Genomic DNA, 13,724 nt, shown 5'->3' with positions numbered 1-13,724 from the left:
ATTTTTCAATAAAACAAACGCCAACTGAGTCAAAGTTGAACAATGGGGTGCAATACTATTAGAGGAAAAATGGTACTAGTCTAATAATTCACGGGGCTACATGAAATAAAATTTTCTATCGAATAAGACTTGTTATGAACCTCTACGGCGAAATTTTCATTTTTCGATTTTCAGTACGTATGCTCATTAGAAATTGAATATAGATAAAAACCCCCTCTAAAATAGATCATATTCTGCCTCTATGAAAATTATTTTGAATAAGACTCGCGGTTACGATAGCTCCGATATTCCATGAAGGTTTCCAATTTTTTCAAATTCATAAATGGTACACATATTTCAACAAAAAAAATCTTCATTTAAAGCTATCCAAGTCTAGATCTTTTGCATTTCCTGTCGAAATTCTTCAATTTACAATGCGGCATTTCCTATAATTTGCAATATCGGGTCATCTGTTCTGGTATGTGTTTTGACCAGAGAATGACAGGCTTTTGGTAGTGTATCATCATTCCCTGTGATCGAATGCCAGTCGGAAATATCATCGGCGTGCCATTGGACGTACGCCTCGACGATTTCGATTGCTGATTTTGATTCTTCATCGTCACACATCTGCAAAAAAACAAGGATTCTATGCACCATATCTTACGCGCAAATAAGTACCTCTTTCACCACCGGAACCATACAATTCATGTAACAAGTCTGAAACCTGCATAGCTTATCCAATTCAGTCTCATATGTTGCCAACTCTGTTGAGACAAAAATCTGATTCTGATTGTTTGGAGTTGATTGTTTGAGATGGTCAGTGCGAACGATTTCCTCGTGGCATTCATGATCACATTTTAAGAATGTGATGGGCTCCGTCTGAAAAATAATAAATAATTTTTTGTAGGAGGTTATTCAAAACTTACTTTTGCCAAACATTTCAGGGCTTTTTCGAATAGACTCTTCTTGAAAATGCACACAAAATTCGACGGGGAAAATGAGTTTTCGGCGGCCTGAAAGCGCAAAATTGAACCATTTTGTTGGAAAATTATTAAATGTTGATTATAGTCTCGTTTGTTTGTAATCTTGGTTTTCTCTGTGTATTTTAGAATTTTAAATCAAATGAGAATATATCAAGTAAACCCCTATAGCGAATGAGATCGTGGCGAGAACCGCTCGGAAAAAAATTATTCCTTTAACCAGGCATGTCAAGTCTCAAAATTTTGTAAGTTTACGATACATGATTTTGTTCAACACCAAATAGGTCATGCTACGAACAAATTATCTTCAAATGAAAGCTGCAAAAAATAGTGTGCGCCTTCAAATAGTACAGTAACCCTCATCGAAATTCAAAAAATTTTATTTGAGTATTCCGTCATTCCGCTTGGATTTCTTGATTTTTTTTTCGTTTGTGGCGAGAACCAGTCCCTTAATTTTGTGCAAGAAACCTCAAAATGTTCGTTATATTATTCTAGAAAGATGAATTTTAATACTTTGAAATTGGGCTTATAGCTTTATATTTATTATTTATAAAACTGGAAAAATCGGAACTATGTTATTCGTTTTCGTGGCGAGACCTTATCATTCCGTGATTATTTTCACTCGGGAATCGCTCGTCCACTATGGGGGAGTCTACGCAAGGACAAGGACAACATTCTAATGGAATGGAAACAATTGCCCGACTGCACCAATTCTAGTTCAAGCGAACAATGATAACTTTGTATTCTGTATTCCCTCACGTCTCCCAGCGAGCGTAATAAATTATTATTATTATTATTATTATATACAACTAACATAATCATTGCACTTTTCCGCGAAACATTTCGTTTTTTGCTCCGAAAGCTTACAATACAACTGAAACGACGAGCTCTCGAGCACCACCGGATGAAATGGAAAATCGTAGAATTCTGAGAGCGACTGGTTGAGGGTGTACTCGAATTTCGTACGGTACTCTTGTTGGCACCCCTGGAAACTTGAAACGTTTCAGTATTATAGAGACGTGGAATTTTGTGGTTTTGGTGCTAAAAATACGGTACCGGGGTGTGCGCCTTTGAATAGTACTGTAGTTTCAAACATTGCGGAATTTTTTTAAAATCGATTTTACCTTTTTATCTCGATTGAAAAAAAAAACTATGGAAAATCAATAACAAAAAATTGTCGTGTCGAGACCGCGGCGGTCCCATCGCCTGACACCAAAAAAAATACGGTACCGGGTCTCGACACGACAAACTTTCGGCCAATGCAAAAGGTTGTGCGCCTTTAAAGAGTACTGTATTTTCGATTTTTGTGTTTTATTTTAGTTTTTCTATTACAGGAACAAAAAATTCTGAGAATGCGTATTGCACCACACATTACACGTGCAAAATATTTCGTAGCGAAAACTACAGTAATTCTTTAAATGACTACTGTAGCGCGATTGTGTCGATTTACGGGCTGGATTCTGAATTTTCTGTAGGTTTTTCGTTTTTTTTCAAAATTATTTTTGTGTGTGTGTGTGTGTGTGCTTTTTAAAAAATATTTCACCGATCAATAGATGATTTCCGTAAATCGACACAAGAGCTACAGTAGTCATTTAAAGAATTACTGTAGCTTTCGCTACGAGATATTTTGTGCGTCAACTATGTTGCGCAATACGCATTCTAAAAATTTCGTGTTCCCCGTAATAGAAAAATTGGTATTTTTCATGATTTTTTTTTAAATCAACAAAACTGGCGCACACCGTCTCGCATTTAACAAAAAAATTCGTCGTGTCGAGACCCAAATTTTTGCGTCAATATAATAACTATTTGCACCTACTTCGAAGCACTTGGCATCTGTCATATTACCATCTGTTATCAACATGAAATCCCGTTTGAATCTTGTTTGATAACACAATCCAACTGTGAAAATAAATGAAAATAATAATAATGCAAAAATCGATGAAAAGTACACCATATCTTTGGAAAATCGCCAAAATGTGGAGGGGTGGGTGGAAAAGAGGTGACACACGACCAGACGAACTGGACGATTATGTTCTCCTTCTTCTTCTTCTTCGTCATTCTTATCATTTCATCAGCTTTTCCTTTTTCCATACAAGACTTGAGACATTATCGTCAGAATAAAATGAAATGATTCATCGATTCCGACCAAACACACTTTGATATAAATACTACGAATATATCCCGAATAGGCACATGAGAGATGGAACACATAAAGAGATATGGCGGAATGAGGAAAGAAGGCAGAGAAAAAAAAAAGAAAAAAAAAGAGGAAGAAATGATTTTAATTCAAAGCAGAGGGGACAATTATGACGAGTGAAAGAGTTCTGCGATATATTTACAACTAGGCGAAAAAAAATGAAATGATTAAATAAAATTGAGATGATTGTATATAAAAAGGCACTAAACGGAAATAGGAAAAAAGAAGCAACAAAAAAAGAAAAAGAAAAATGAATATTCACATCATAATACAGTAAAAGGGAGATAATGGGGCAACAAATAGAGAACAAAACAATAAAAAAAAAGTTAAAAATGGAAAAGTCCTAGAAATGCTAGAAATGCTAGACGAGATAACGGTAGAAATTGTCCGATTGCCGGTAAAAGAGAATGGCCACTTGCGCAGAGCCCGTCGAAATGCCATTGAGAGTGATGTGAAATTGTCTTCGGAGCGGTGACAGGTCGACTTTTCCATGTTTCTGGATCAGCTGATCGAATAGCTTGTCGATCTGGAAATTGGAAATTTCAAACAATGACTAAATAAAATATGAAAATTTCTGGAAAACTAGTAATTTTGAGTAAATAAAAGTTGATTAAATTTTGAATATATAAATAGTTTGTAAAATTAGAATTAAAATTAGTCTCGACACAGAATCGTCTATTGCACCATGTTGTTCCAAAATTATTCACTAAAATTTAGTTGAATTACCTGAAAATAAAGTTAATTCCAGTTAAAAATTTGAGAAAGATCTCAAACAAAAATAGGACAGTTTTTGAGTACTTTCTCAAATGTTTCAGCTAAAACAATTTGAATTTCAGATTAATCAAGTTAAAAAAATATTTTAACATTAATTTTTAATTAAAAATTTTTTAGCATTTCTGCATTATTAGTTTTTCTTCAACTTTAATATATTTTAAAAATCTAATTTCTTACCTCAGCTTCTGAACTAGTCTTCGTGAGCTCGCTAACGATCTTCTTGATCACATCAGCCGGAATATCACACACCAACACCTCGATCCTGGTCTTGCTCGTGAAGTGAGCCACAAATTCTGTGAGATGGTTCCTGACTTGACTCTCCACTCGTTTCTTCTCCTTCATAACTTTGTGGAATCTGTCGGCCGACGTGACAAGGATCACATTGAGATTCGCCACCGTCGCACTGATCGGTCGGATGCTCGTCGTCGCCACTGTTGTTGATACCGAACTTCTGAAACATCTGACAACTTGTGTGAGGGTTAAACAGCAAGAATCACAAACTTGGACGCAATAACAGGAGTTCCCGGGTGATGATCATCATGATGATGAGCTTCTCCAGGAGTGCTTATTGAAGAGATCGGTCCACCACCACATGGAGTCATATGAATACTTTGACCATCAAGAGCTTGGACTCCTCGCCACACACTTGAAATCGCCGAGTCCACGTCCATCGTTTCCGAAGATGTTTCCGTTTTGCAAATGACCTCGTTAAGTGTGTTATAGACGGCAAGAATGTGTGTTATTGAAGCTCGGTTGCGATGTTCCTGAAAATTTTGATTTGAATTTTCTGAATGAATCAGGCTGGGTGTCGATTTTCAACAAATTCGGCAAATCAGCAAGTTGCCGGTTTGCCGGAAATTTTGATTTTCGGCAAATTGCCGATTTGCTGTTTGCCGACACATGTTTAGGAGGACTTTTTATAAGACGGAAACATTTTAAATTGAAATTCTGAAATTTTTGCCGAAAATTTTCGGCGAATTCGGCAATTTGCCGGTTTGCTGATATGCCGGAAATTTTCAAATCCGACAAGTTGCAGATTTGCCGGAAATTTTGATTTTCAGCAAATTGTCGATTTGCCGGACATCAATTTGCCGGAAATTTTTAGAGGAATTTTTTATAAGACGGAAGCATTTAAAATTGAAATTTTAATGCCGCTTTGCCGATTTGCCGGAAATTTTGATTTTCGGAAATTTTCTGGAAAGTTTCATTTCCGGCACCTAGTCGATGTGCCGAAAATTTGGATTTTCGTCACATTGCCGATTTGCCGGAATTTTTGATTTTTGGCAACTTGCTGGAAATTTTCATTTCCGGCAAAGTGCCGATTTGCCGGAATTTTTGATTTTCGGCAGATAGCCGATTTGCGGGAAATTTTCAATTCTGGTAATTTGCCGATTTGCCGGAAATTTATACAGGGATTTTTTATATGACGAAAACATTTAAAATGGAAATTCTAAAATGTTTGCCGAACATTTTCGGCAATTGCCGTTTTTCCGGCAAATTCGGCAAAACGGTAACTTGCTGGAAATTTTGATTTCCGGCAATTTGCCGATTTGGGGGAAATTTTGATTTTCGGTATTTTGCCGATTTGCCGGAAATTTCAATTCCGGAAATTTGCCTATTTGCCGGAAAAAAAATCGATTTTGAATCTGTACCGTTAGCGATTCAAGATCGTCCACTGGAATATGGAACACATCGGCTTCAATTCCCATGCTCCACAACTTTTTTGCAAGCTCAAACTTCTGAGTGATCAAATTGCTACCGTCAGGCTGCACCATCGAACAAATTAGTACTTTGCAATGATTTTGAGGCGTTTTCGGGATATTCGCAGATTTGTTGATCGAGTCTCGTATCTGTGAGACCACATCCATCGCAACACCAAATCCCGAAATGCACAGAGGAATTTCGTATACAAAATCTCGTGGATGTCGTTCTCGAAGAAGTGCCGAATCGTATCGACCACCAGCCAAAACATTTTGGCGCCGACCCCTCTTGTTGTTCGCAATCGTGCTCGGTTTTTCCACTTGAATCTGGAAAAGGAGTCCGTCTCCAAATGTTCGAGGACGGTAACAGGTCTGCGAGTCGTACACAATGCTAATCTGCTCAATTGCTTCAGTTCGACAAAACTTGAAGGTTCCGACAATCTCTTCCAAATCCCGGATTGCTTTGTCAACGAGCACACGAGCTGCGTCGACTTTTAGTTTCTTGCGGAAACATGCTACTTTCTCCTTGAACGCGCCGAAATTATCCTCCACCGGAATCAAAAGTTTCGTGATTATGTTCGCGGCCTTGGCTCCGATCTTCGGCGTCAGCATATCCATCTTTTCCTTGTGAGAATGTGGTCCTGCAAAAATTGAAATAATTTTAGAAATCGGTTACATAATCAGAACTCACGATCAGATACAGAGATGAGGTGAAGAGCATCAAGGAGCTCAGCACGAACATCATCCGATAGTTTCAGGTGGCGAATTTGAGCCTCGATGAGCTGTGCGTGCCCGATTTTCAGAGTAAACTTCATTCCGGGCAGTGAGCCAATCATCATTTCACATGCAACGAGCAGCAGCTCAGCCTGAATTTGAATTCATTATAAAAAATTTGTTTTTGAAGAAATTTAATAAACCTCAAGAGAAGGCGAAGAACACTGCGGTCCAATACAATCAACACAACACTCCCATCTCTCATGTGGATGCCCGTTCGCCGATGTTTGTGAGTAGACTCGTCCGAAATTGAATCGTTTCATTCGCTGCACACTATTTCTCACACAGAATCGAACGAAATTCTGCCGCAAATCCATCGGAAGTGCCACCGGAACTCCACTTCTATCCAGTACCTCGACGGGCTTCGTGCGCACCGATGCAGCGGCTAGCGCTGTCGACACCGGCATCAACGTATGAGTATGCAATTTTTCGAAAGAGTGGATTTTGAGAATCTTGCAAAATTCGGCACGAAGAGTCTCGACGAGCACCTCCCGATTGTTGTACTTGGCCCGCTCAAGACAAATATCCACATCGTAACAATAGTTCAGAGACGTCGGAACTTCCTCTTTGAATTGTTTATCGAGTAGCCACGCATTCATTCGACCATCTCGCTTTTTGATAACTTTCTCACAAAGATTCCGGAACGTCGCATCTTCCTTTGTATGCATCGGAAGATCCTCATCGTTCAGAAGATCGTCAGCTGTTGGTCTTTCATCCGGATTCCGTTGAAGCATCTTCTCCACAGTTCTTCTCGCGAGCCCAGCCATCGGAGCAGCAAGTCCAGCACCAAAATCACTGGGAATCTTGATATCGTCTCGGAGATTGTTGAGCGTCGAAACTCGATCCATACTTGGTGGCAAGGGACGATAGAACATCTCAAATAGAACAACTCCTGCACTGTAGATATCAATCTTTGAAGTATACGGTGCCTTGTGAACCAGCTCATCGACAAAGAGCTCTGGAGCCATGTAGAGTTGAGTTCCAATATCTCTTGTTTGATGAACATCTGATCCTTTACTCTTCACTCCATTCGGAGAAAGCATCGCTTCAATACTAGTGCTTTTCTCGGCGGCACCACCGACGATTTTTCCCTTTGAGCTCATTGCTTCCAGCGTTGCCAGACCGAAATCTCCGATCTTCACACCATTTTGTGACGTTAAGAAGATGTTCAATGGCTTGATATCCCGATGAATCATTGCCATGTCATGCATGTATTTGAGACCACACAAAACTTCCGAAAAGATTCTCCAAACTTCCGTGGGCGCGTTGAAGCAGTGATTTTCATCAATATACTGACGAAGAGTGGCACGGTCACAGTACTCCATCTGGATGCACAAGATTCGCGGCTTTCTCACTGGAACAACATCAATCGCTAACTTGCTCTTGCTCGTCGTCGTCGTGTTTATTTCCATTAGCTCAATCGACTCCCGCCTTTTTGCATTCAAATCTTCCGATTCAGCGGTGAACACAACATCTTCATCAGCAGTGGATCTCTCAAATACACTATCAGCTCCAGTAGAAGTCTCGGTGTTCAGCTGAACAAGTCGTTCACCATCATCCTCATCCTCTTCATCCGAATCGTCTGATTCTTCATCCTCCACCTCTTCACTTTCAGCATCCCAATCAATCTCACTACTATCATCATCATCCTCGTCATCAGATGAGCACTCGGATAGATGCTTCAGTCCTCCACTGGGTGTGCTTCTCTTGCTCTGTCTCATTCGTGAAGCACATTTAGGTCCCTCCGGTTTTCCAAATGGTGTCGACCATTCTTTCGCATCAACTCCAATGCTGTGATCTTTGACGAGTCCTCTCAAATTCATAGGCATCAACGAATCGCCGCCACCAAGATTAGCTTTGTTCTCTTTATCTTCTAGCGACTTTCCTGTCTTCAGTTTTCCCTTCTTGCCAATTTTCTCTTTTCCCGGAATAGGAACAGCTCCAAGCGAGGAATCATCATCAGACGTTTCTTCAACGATCGGAATCAAGTCTTCAGCCCAAGCATAGTAGTATCGAACCATATTCGGATGATTCAATTTTGCGAAGAATTTCGCCTCTTTTGCGATTTTTCGATTCAATTTATCACTTTTCGCGTTCAAAGGGATCCGTTTAATTGCATAATCCGTACTGTCCATCTTATTTCGAACAAGAACGACATCACCGAAACCGCCTCTCCCAAGAACTCGAATAATCACGTTATCAGCGAGCATTCTTCCATCAGGGCTCATTGCTCCACCGAATGGAGTGAAGATGTTTTCGCTTTCAGATTGGCATTCTTCTGAAAAAAAAAAGTGTTTCTAATGTTCTGTCATGAAAGTTACAAAAATACCTTTTAAAAATGGATCTTCAACGAGTTGATCAATATTTTTCGCTTCCTGGCATTTTGCGATAAAGTTGCCGAGGAGGTTCGTACCAGTGTTCTGATTACCTTCGACTGGAGTTGGAACTCGAGAGTAGGTAGATCCACGAGTCTGAAACTGATTAATTTATTAGAAATTTTGTTCAAAAATTCAAAACTTTGAAAACTTACAGCGAGTATCAAACCGTCTAGGAGTGTTCCTAGTTGGAAAAGATCTTTCCGTCGTCGATCATACTCCTTCTCTTTATCCTCGTCGCGTGCAACATACTTTCCCGAGCAAATATCTCCGAACATCTTAACTAAATCCAGCAAGGGTCCCATTGAGCCGAAATCCGAGAATCTAAAAACACAGTCGCCTGTACTGTTTCGGGTCCACACACTTCCTAATGTCAGATGCTTGTGTGTCATGGAAGCTTCGTGAAGATATCGGAGACCGCAGATGGCTTGTGCTGCGAGTAATCGGAGAAGATTCGATTTCTGAACAATCAGCTCATAGGTGTCCTGCATATTTTCCTCGGATGAGAATATCTTCTGAGCCACGTTCAGTTGAATCAGAATCTGATCCGGTGAAACACTGATCTTCTGCAAATGCACAAATGCATATTCCACCAGATTCTGATCAAGGCCTTTAATTTCGCAAAGCTTCTGAATCTCATTGTACACTGCGTCCAGCTTCTGTAGGAACGGTGCGAAATCTTTTCGCTTCCCTTCAGCCGGATTTCGATTGCTGGAGAATCGGAACGTCCATTCGGAAATGAGAAGTTGGGTGTTCTGTAAATAAAACCATTAGTTTACGCTTTACGCAAGAGTCGCGCAAGATTGACCTCCCAAAATCCCATCCACTCATTGCACGAATTGCAGGGTTTTTGTCGATTTACAGGCATATTGGAGAGTACAACGATTCGCCGTCCTCCAATTATTCGCGTTTCATTCTCCTGTCGTGTGCCATTCAACGTTTTCTCCATTTCAATCGCGTTTCTCTGTCGCATCTCCTCCTCCAACAACTCCAGCTCTTTTTGCTCCGTGTCGAGTCGTTTTCTCTGCAAAATTTTAATAAATAAATTCATAAAGAACACTGCAAACAAAATTTCCGAATAAATTTGCATTTCGTACTTGTTTTTCGGCCTCTGTCCTGACCTTGTTTGCCAACATATCATCATGGAAACTTCCAGCGGGGCGGGGAGTATGGTCCGTTAGAAATTCTCTGACCCTGTGCGCCAGTTCGGCGATCACAACACATCCTTCCCACGTGTCTGCCATTTGTCGAAGGATAGTTAGCAAATTTTGAACATCTTCCTTCGAAAGTCCTTGAGGATCGAGAAGATCCACGGCTGGCTTCCTTTGTGGATAGTCTTCGGAGCACTTTACATGGAGAATAACGCTCAATTTACTTTTTCCAAGTGGGTCTCCATTCAAAAAGCACGAATCGAGGGCTTTTAACAGGATGTGACAGTTTGTGGGCACCCAGACCTGAGAAAAACCAAAAAATCATTGATTTCCATGTGCTTTCTCACTCACATGCCAATGAGCTTTGATGTAAGTAATCTGATTCAAATAAACGGCGTCTAACGCTAGTTTTTCTTCCTCCTGCAGATGCTGGTTCTCCTTTACCCGTTCGTCAAGTACTATTTGATTCTCCTTGGTCATCACCTGGAAAAAAAGACAATTTAAATATAAATTTATTATTTTAAAACTTTGAACACTGAAAATGGGGCCCTGGGAATAAGAAAAATGGAAGATAAGGTATCGATTTTAGTCACGACGACACTATTAAACCAAATGAAAGCTTCACAACGATTGTAATTGGCGATAAATGCGACAGAAAATAAAAGTAAAATTAGTGTGTCCGCAAAGTGTCGTAGGCTCTGGCGCTTGCGTACACCGCCACTTTTTGGCGCTTGTTTCAAATTTAGTTTTTTACGGGAAAAATCATACATTTTTACACGAAAAAAGAAACAAAATTTAAAAAAAAAACACACAAAAACACAAAAATAATGCAATCTTTGTTACGTGACCAAAAGTTTATTTTACAAACTCGGCAAAACAGAGAAAAAAGCAACAACGTAGATTTCGTAAATTTTCAATCATTGTTTGATATTTCTGTGAAGAGAGGTTCCAACTAATCAAGAGGTACGAATAATGAACGATGAAACCCCAAGATGTCCGTACAACAGCCTCTACAAGCCGCTGAACTTGGTAAGTTCTTGGCAACTCGGTAGCTTCTGAAGCTTCAACAGCCTGTATTTCAGATTAAATCAAAGCCGGATGGATGTTTCAAGCACAACGGTCAGTGTACCTACGGTAAAAATCTAGTGGAAAGTGTGGACGATGGGAACTCCAGAACTCCGTATAACAGCATCTACGAGCCGCTGAGCCTGGTAAGTTCTGGGAGCTCAAGTTTAAAACTTATGGAGCTTCAACATTCTCTTTTTCAGAACAAACCAAAGCCAGATGGTCGGAGCTCCAACGGCAAAAAACCAGTGGACAACGAGTACGTGAATCTTCCTGTATTGAGCGAAGAGCAAAAACTGGCTGATAAGCTTGCGGCCAAGCTGAGAAAGTTGGAGGTGAAGGAGCCGAAGAGCAAGAAAAGAGGAAGTAAGGAGCGAAAGAAGAAGAAGTCGGAGCCCGTAGAGAGCACATATGAGAGCTTGGCCACTATTGAAGGATCCACGAACTACTCTGGTCCAGTTACCACTGAATCTTTGGAGAGCAATGTGAAGTGAGTTTAAAGGAGCATGGCTTACTGAAATGTTTTACTACTGTAACTTGGAGTCCCGGCACGAACAAAACTTTCTGATTACAGTACCTGAGCGAGTTTCGCAGTTAAAAACATCAAGAACTTCTAAATGAAAAAGAGAAAACCTGCCGTACTCGCGGGTACTGTAGTTTTACATGTTCCGGAGCCTGGGCCTAAAATTTTACGCAGCTAGGTAATATCATCGTAATTTTGAATTTTACTAAAATTTACTGACACGAATTTCATAGGGTACTTGCAGTTTGAAAAGCAGAATTTTCTTTTAAAAATTTCCATTTTCAATTTCTATTTTCAGATTCCACCATGCTTCCCAGACGGCCTACATCGGTGTGTACAGCTCTGCGGACGCTGAAGCTCAAGTCAAGAATCGTGGAGAGTTTGCGCTGTACCACCTATTCGAGGTGGGAAACGGCATTGACCATCTCACGGCGACTCTTCCATTCGGTGGATTGTGGATACCCAATCGTTCGCAAACACTACTCGCTCAATCAACTCGTTCAATACTACAAATCGTTCGGATCGATTCAGATGAAACAAGAGGACACTTGCTCTGAAGAGTTCTCCTGGTGGTTGGAATAGATCTTATTTTGAGTTGAATAAAAGGTTTTTTATGTGGAATTAATTGAATGAAGGGTTTCTCATGTGGTTATTTGCAACGTATTTTTTTGAAAATAATCAATATTTTTCATTTCCGTGACCTTTTCCAAAATTATTCCGGCTGTTCGTTTTTCCTCTCCTTTTCAATTTTATCGCGTTACGATGGATTTCAAATCGATATATTTGTTAACAATTTTTGTTGTAAAAGCTATAAGCGCCACAAGGAATATTTCGATTTTCGAAGGTAATTTCATTTCATAATATTTCCAGATTTGCAACATTCAAATCAATATTTTTACAGCATACCCTTTCATAGCATATTTCAATGCGATTCAATGCTCCCTATTCCTATTTTTCACCGTCATCGTGCTCATCACAACTGCCATCAATTTCTATCAGACAACTCCGCCAAAGTTGATTTTGAGCAGACCAAGTGTAAGCTTTTGGAACTTAGACTAGCGTGTATATAACAAATTTCAGTTATTCGAGTATTATATTGTTGTTGGCGAAGAAGGCTCCTCGCATACAAGAAGCGTCTACACGAATCCTGAAACTGGAGCCAGAACCGAGACGACTGGTGCAATGGAGAGCACTGCTTGTACTGGAACAGAATCTGGAACTGCAACCGGAACAGGAACAGAAACATTCAGTTATTACAATTCTTGAATAAAATTTTTGACTTTTTAAAAAATTCATTTGATCCTTCTCCTTCTGGCTTCCCTCATAAATTGAAATGGAAGAATTTGCCGAACTAGGCCATTTTGGCTCGGCCATTTCTGGGGTAGATTTACGGCGCGTTGCTTGTCGCGTCGCGGCTCGAAAAAAATATAAACTGTTCAGCATGATCAAATATACTAGAAAATACCAAAGAAAGTATGCTAGCTTAACCGGAAGTATTTTTAAAAAAATTGGGAATTTAACCGAAAGCTGAATTTTTCAAAAATTCAAAAGTACTGCAAAATCATATGGAGTGCTTCTTTTTTCTTGCATAAAACTGTTTAGCATGATCAAATATACTAGAAAATACCAAAGAAAGTATGCTAGCTTAACCGGAAGTATTTTTTAAAAACTGAAACTGAAACTGGAACAACAATTAATTATTACAATTCTGAATAAAATTTTTGGCTTTTTAAAAAGTTAATTTGATCCTTATAGTCTCAAAGTATTTCTCTCAGCGCAGGCTTATTCAATTGTCCTTTGTTTTTGCCCTTTTTGCCACTGGTCTTATTCGTCTTATTCTTGGTTTTTTCGGTTTTTAACTGATTTTAAGATGGATCTACCAGGATCCATGACTTCTAGAACTTTTCGGTTGAGCTTTGGCTTCACGTCTCTGTCCTTGTAGTATTTATGTACCTGAAAGTTTTTTGATTTTTGATTTCAGTGATTTTGGCGCCAAGACTAGGTAAAACCTACATCGATCAAAATCCCGTTTACCTGTAGCTCCGAAAGCTTAAACTGTCGAAGTCTTCTGTTCTTCAAAAAGCTGTACAATGATAAGCCGAATATCATTGTCGAGATTTCAAAAATGGCAAGAGTCGAGTAAAGGGTGAACATTCCCAAAGTATCCTTGACTTAAATAAAAAAGAAACTTAAAAATTGGATACCT

General features: G+C 39.5%; 5 protein-coding genes across 7 annotated transcripts; 2 read left to right on the top strand and 3 right to left on the bottom strand.

Moving 5' to 3' along the window:
* Positions 1–332: 332 nt before the first annotated feature.
* On the bottom strand, positions 333–3,156 carry Y81G3A.4 (DUF19 domain-containing protein). Of its 2 annotated transcripts, NM_001267443.3 has the most exons (5): positions 2,776–3,156; positions 1,774–1,944; positions 906–992; positions 658–858; positions 333–606 (listed from the first exon to the last, which is right to left on the bottom strand). In NM_001267443.3, exons 1-5 carry the CDS (start codon positions 2,911–2,913, stop codon positions 409–411), a joined length of 795 nt encoding a protein of 264 aa, NP_001254372.1. In that variant the 5' UTR covers positions 2,914–3,156; the 3' UTR covers positions 333–408. The 2 variants fall into 2 exon arrangements, with proteins under 2 accessions (NP_001254372.1, NP_001254373.1); NM_001267444.4 differs by lacking the exon at positions 1,774–1,944 and having other exon boundaries at positions 2,776–2,968.
* Positions 3,078–10,415, bottom strand: gcn-2 (Eukaryotic translation initiation factor 2-alpha kinase gcn-2; the record flags this gene model as incomplete). Of its 2 annotated transcripts, none has more annotated exons than NM_001381637.2 (11): positions 3,078–3,682; positions 4,108–4,381; positions 4,432–4,694; positions 5,583–6,271; positions 6,322–6,496; positions 6,548–8,682; positions 8,734–8,875; positions 8,935–9,534; positions 9,642–9,803; positions 9,877–10,233; positions 10,282–10,415. In NM_001381637.2, 11 exons carry the CDS (start codon positions 10,408–10,410, stop codon positions 3,518–3,520), a joined length of 5,091 nt encoding a protein of 1,696 aa, NP_001366669.1. In that variant the 3' UTR covers positions 3,078–3,517. The 2 variants fall into 2 exon arrangements, with proteins under 2 accessions (NP_001366669.1, NP_001367229.1); NM_001381636.1 differs by having other exon boundaries at positions 4,108–4,390; positions 10,282–10,410.
* A 237-nt stretch (positions 10,416–10,652) lies between these two features.
* Y81G3A.1 (DUF3444 domain-containing protein) lies at positions 10,653–12,356 on the top strand. Its single transcript, NM_064379.3, has 4 exons — positions 10,653–10,959; positions 11,013–11,141; positions 11,199–11,485; positions 11,817–12,356. The coding sequence occupies exons 1-4, from the start codon at positions 10,903–10,905 to the stop codon at positions 12,073–12,075; spliced, it is 732 nt and encodes a 243-aa protein (NP_496780.1). The 5' UTR covers positions 10,653–10,902; the 3' UTR covers positions 12,076–12,356.
* Positions 12,076–12,811, top strand: Y81G3A.6 (uncharacterized protein). Its single transcript, NM_001267440.3, has 3 exons — positions 12,076–12,362; positions 12,420–12,553; positions 12,599–12,811. The coding sequence occupies exons 1-3, from the start codon at positions 12,281–12,283 to the stop codon at positions 12,782–12,784; spliced, it is 402 nt and encodes a 133-aa protein (NP_001254369.1). The 5' UTR covers positions 12,076–12,280; the 3' UTR covers positions 12,785–12,811.
* A 540-nt stretch (positions 12,812–13,351) lies between these two features.
* Positions 13,352–13,672, bottom strand: Y81G3A.2 (uncharacterized protein; the record flags this gene model as incomplete). The annotated part of the gene is made up of 2 exons (NM_001377888.1): positions 13,352–13,471; positions 13,532–13,672. 2 exons carry the CDS (start codon positions 13,670–13,672, stop codon positions 13,352–13,354), a joined length of 261 nt encoding a protein of 86 aa, NP_001364669.1.
* Between the last annotated feature and the right edge of the window lie 52 nt (positions 13,673–13,724).

This window comes from Caenorhabditis elegans, chromosome II, assembly GCF_000002985.6.
Source record: "Caenorhabditis elegans chromosome II".
Classification (NCBI taxonomy): Eukaryota; Metazoa; Nematoda; class Chromadorea; order Rhabditida; family Rhabditidae; genus Caenorhabditis; species Caenorhabditis elegans.
This window is presented reverse-complemented; position numbering and strand designations above follow the sequence as displayed.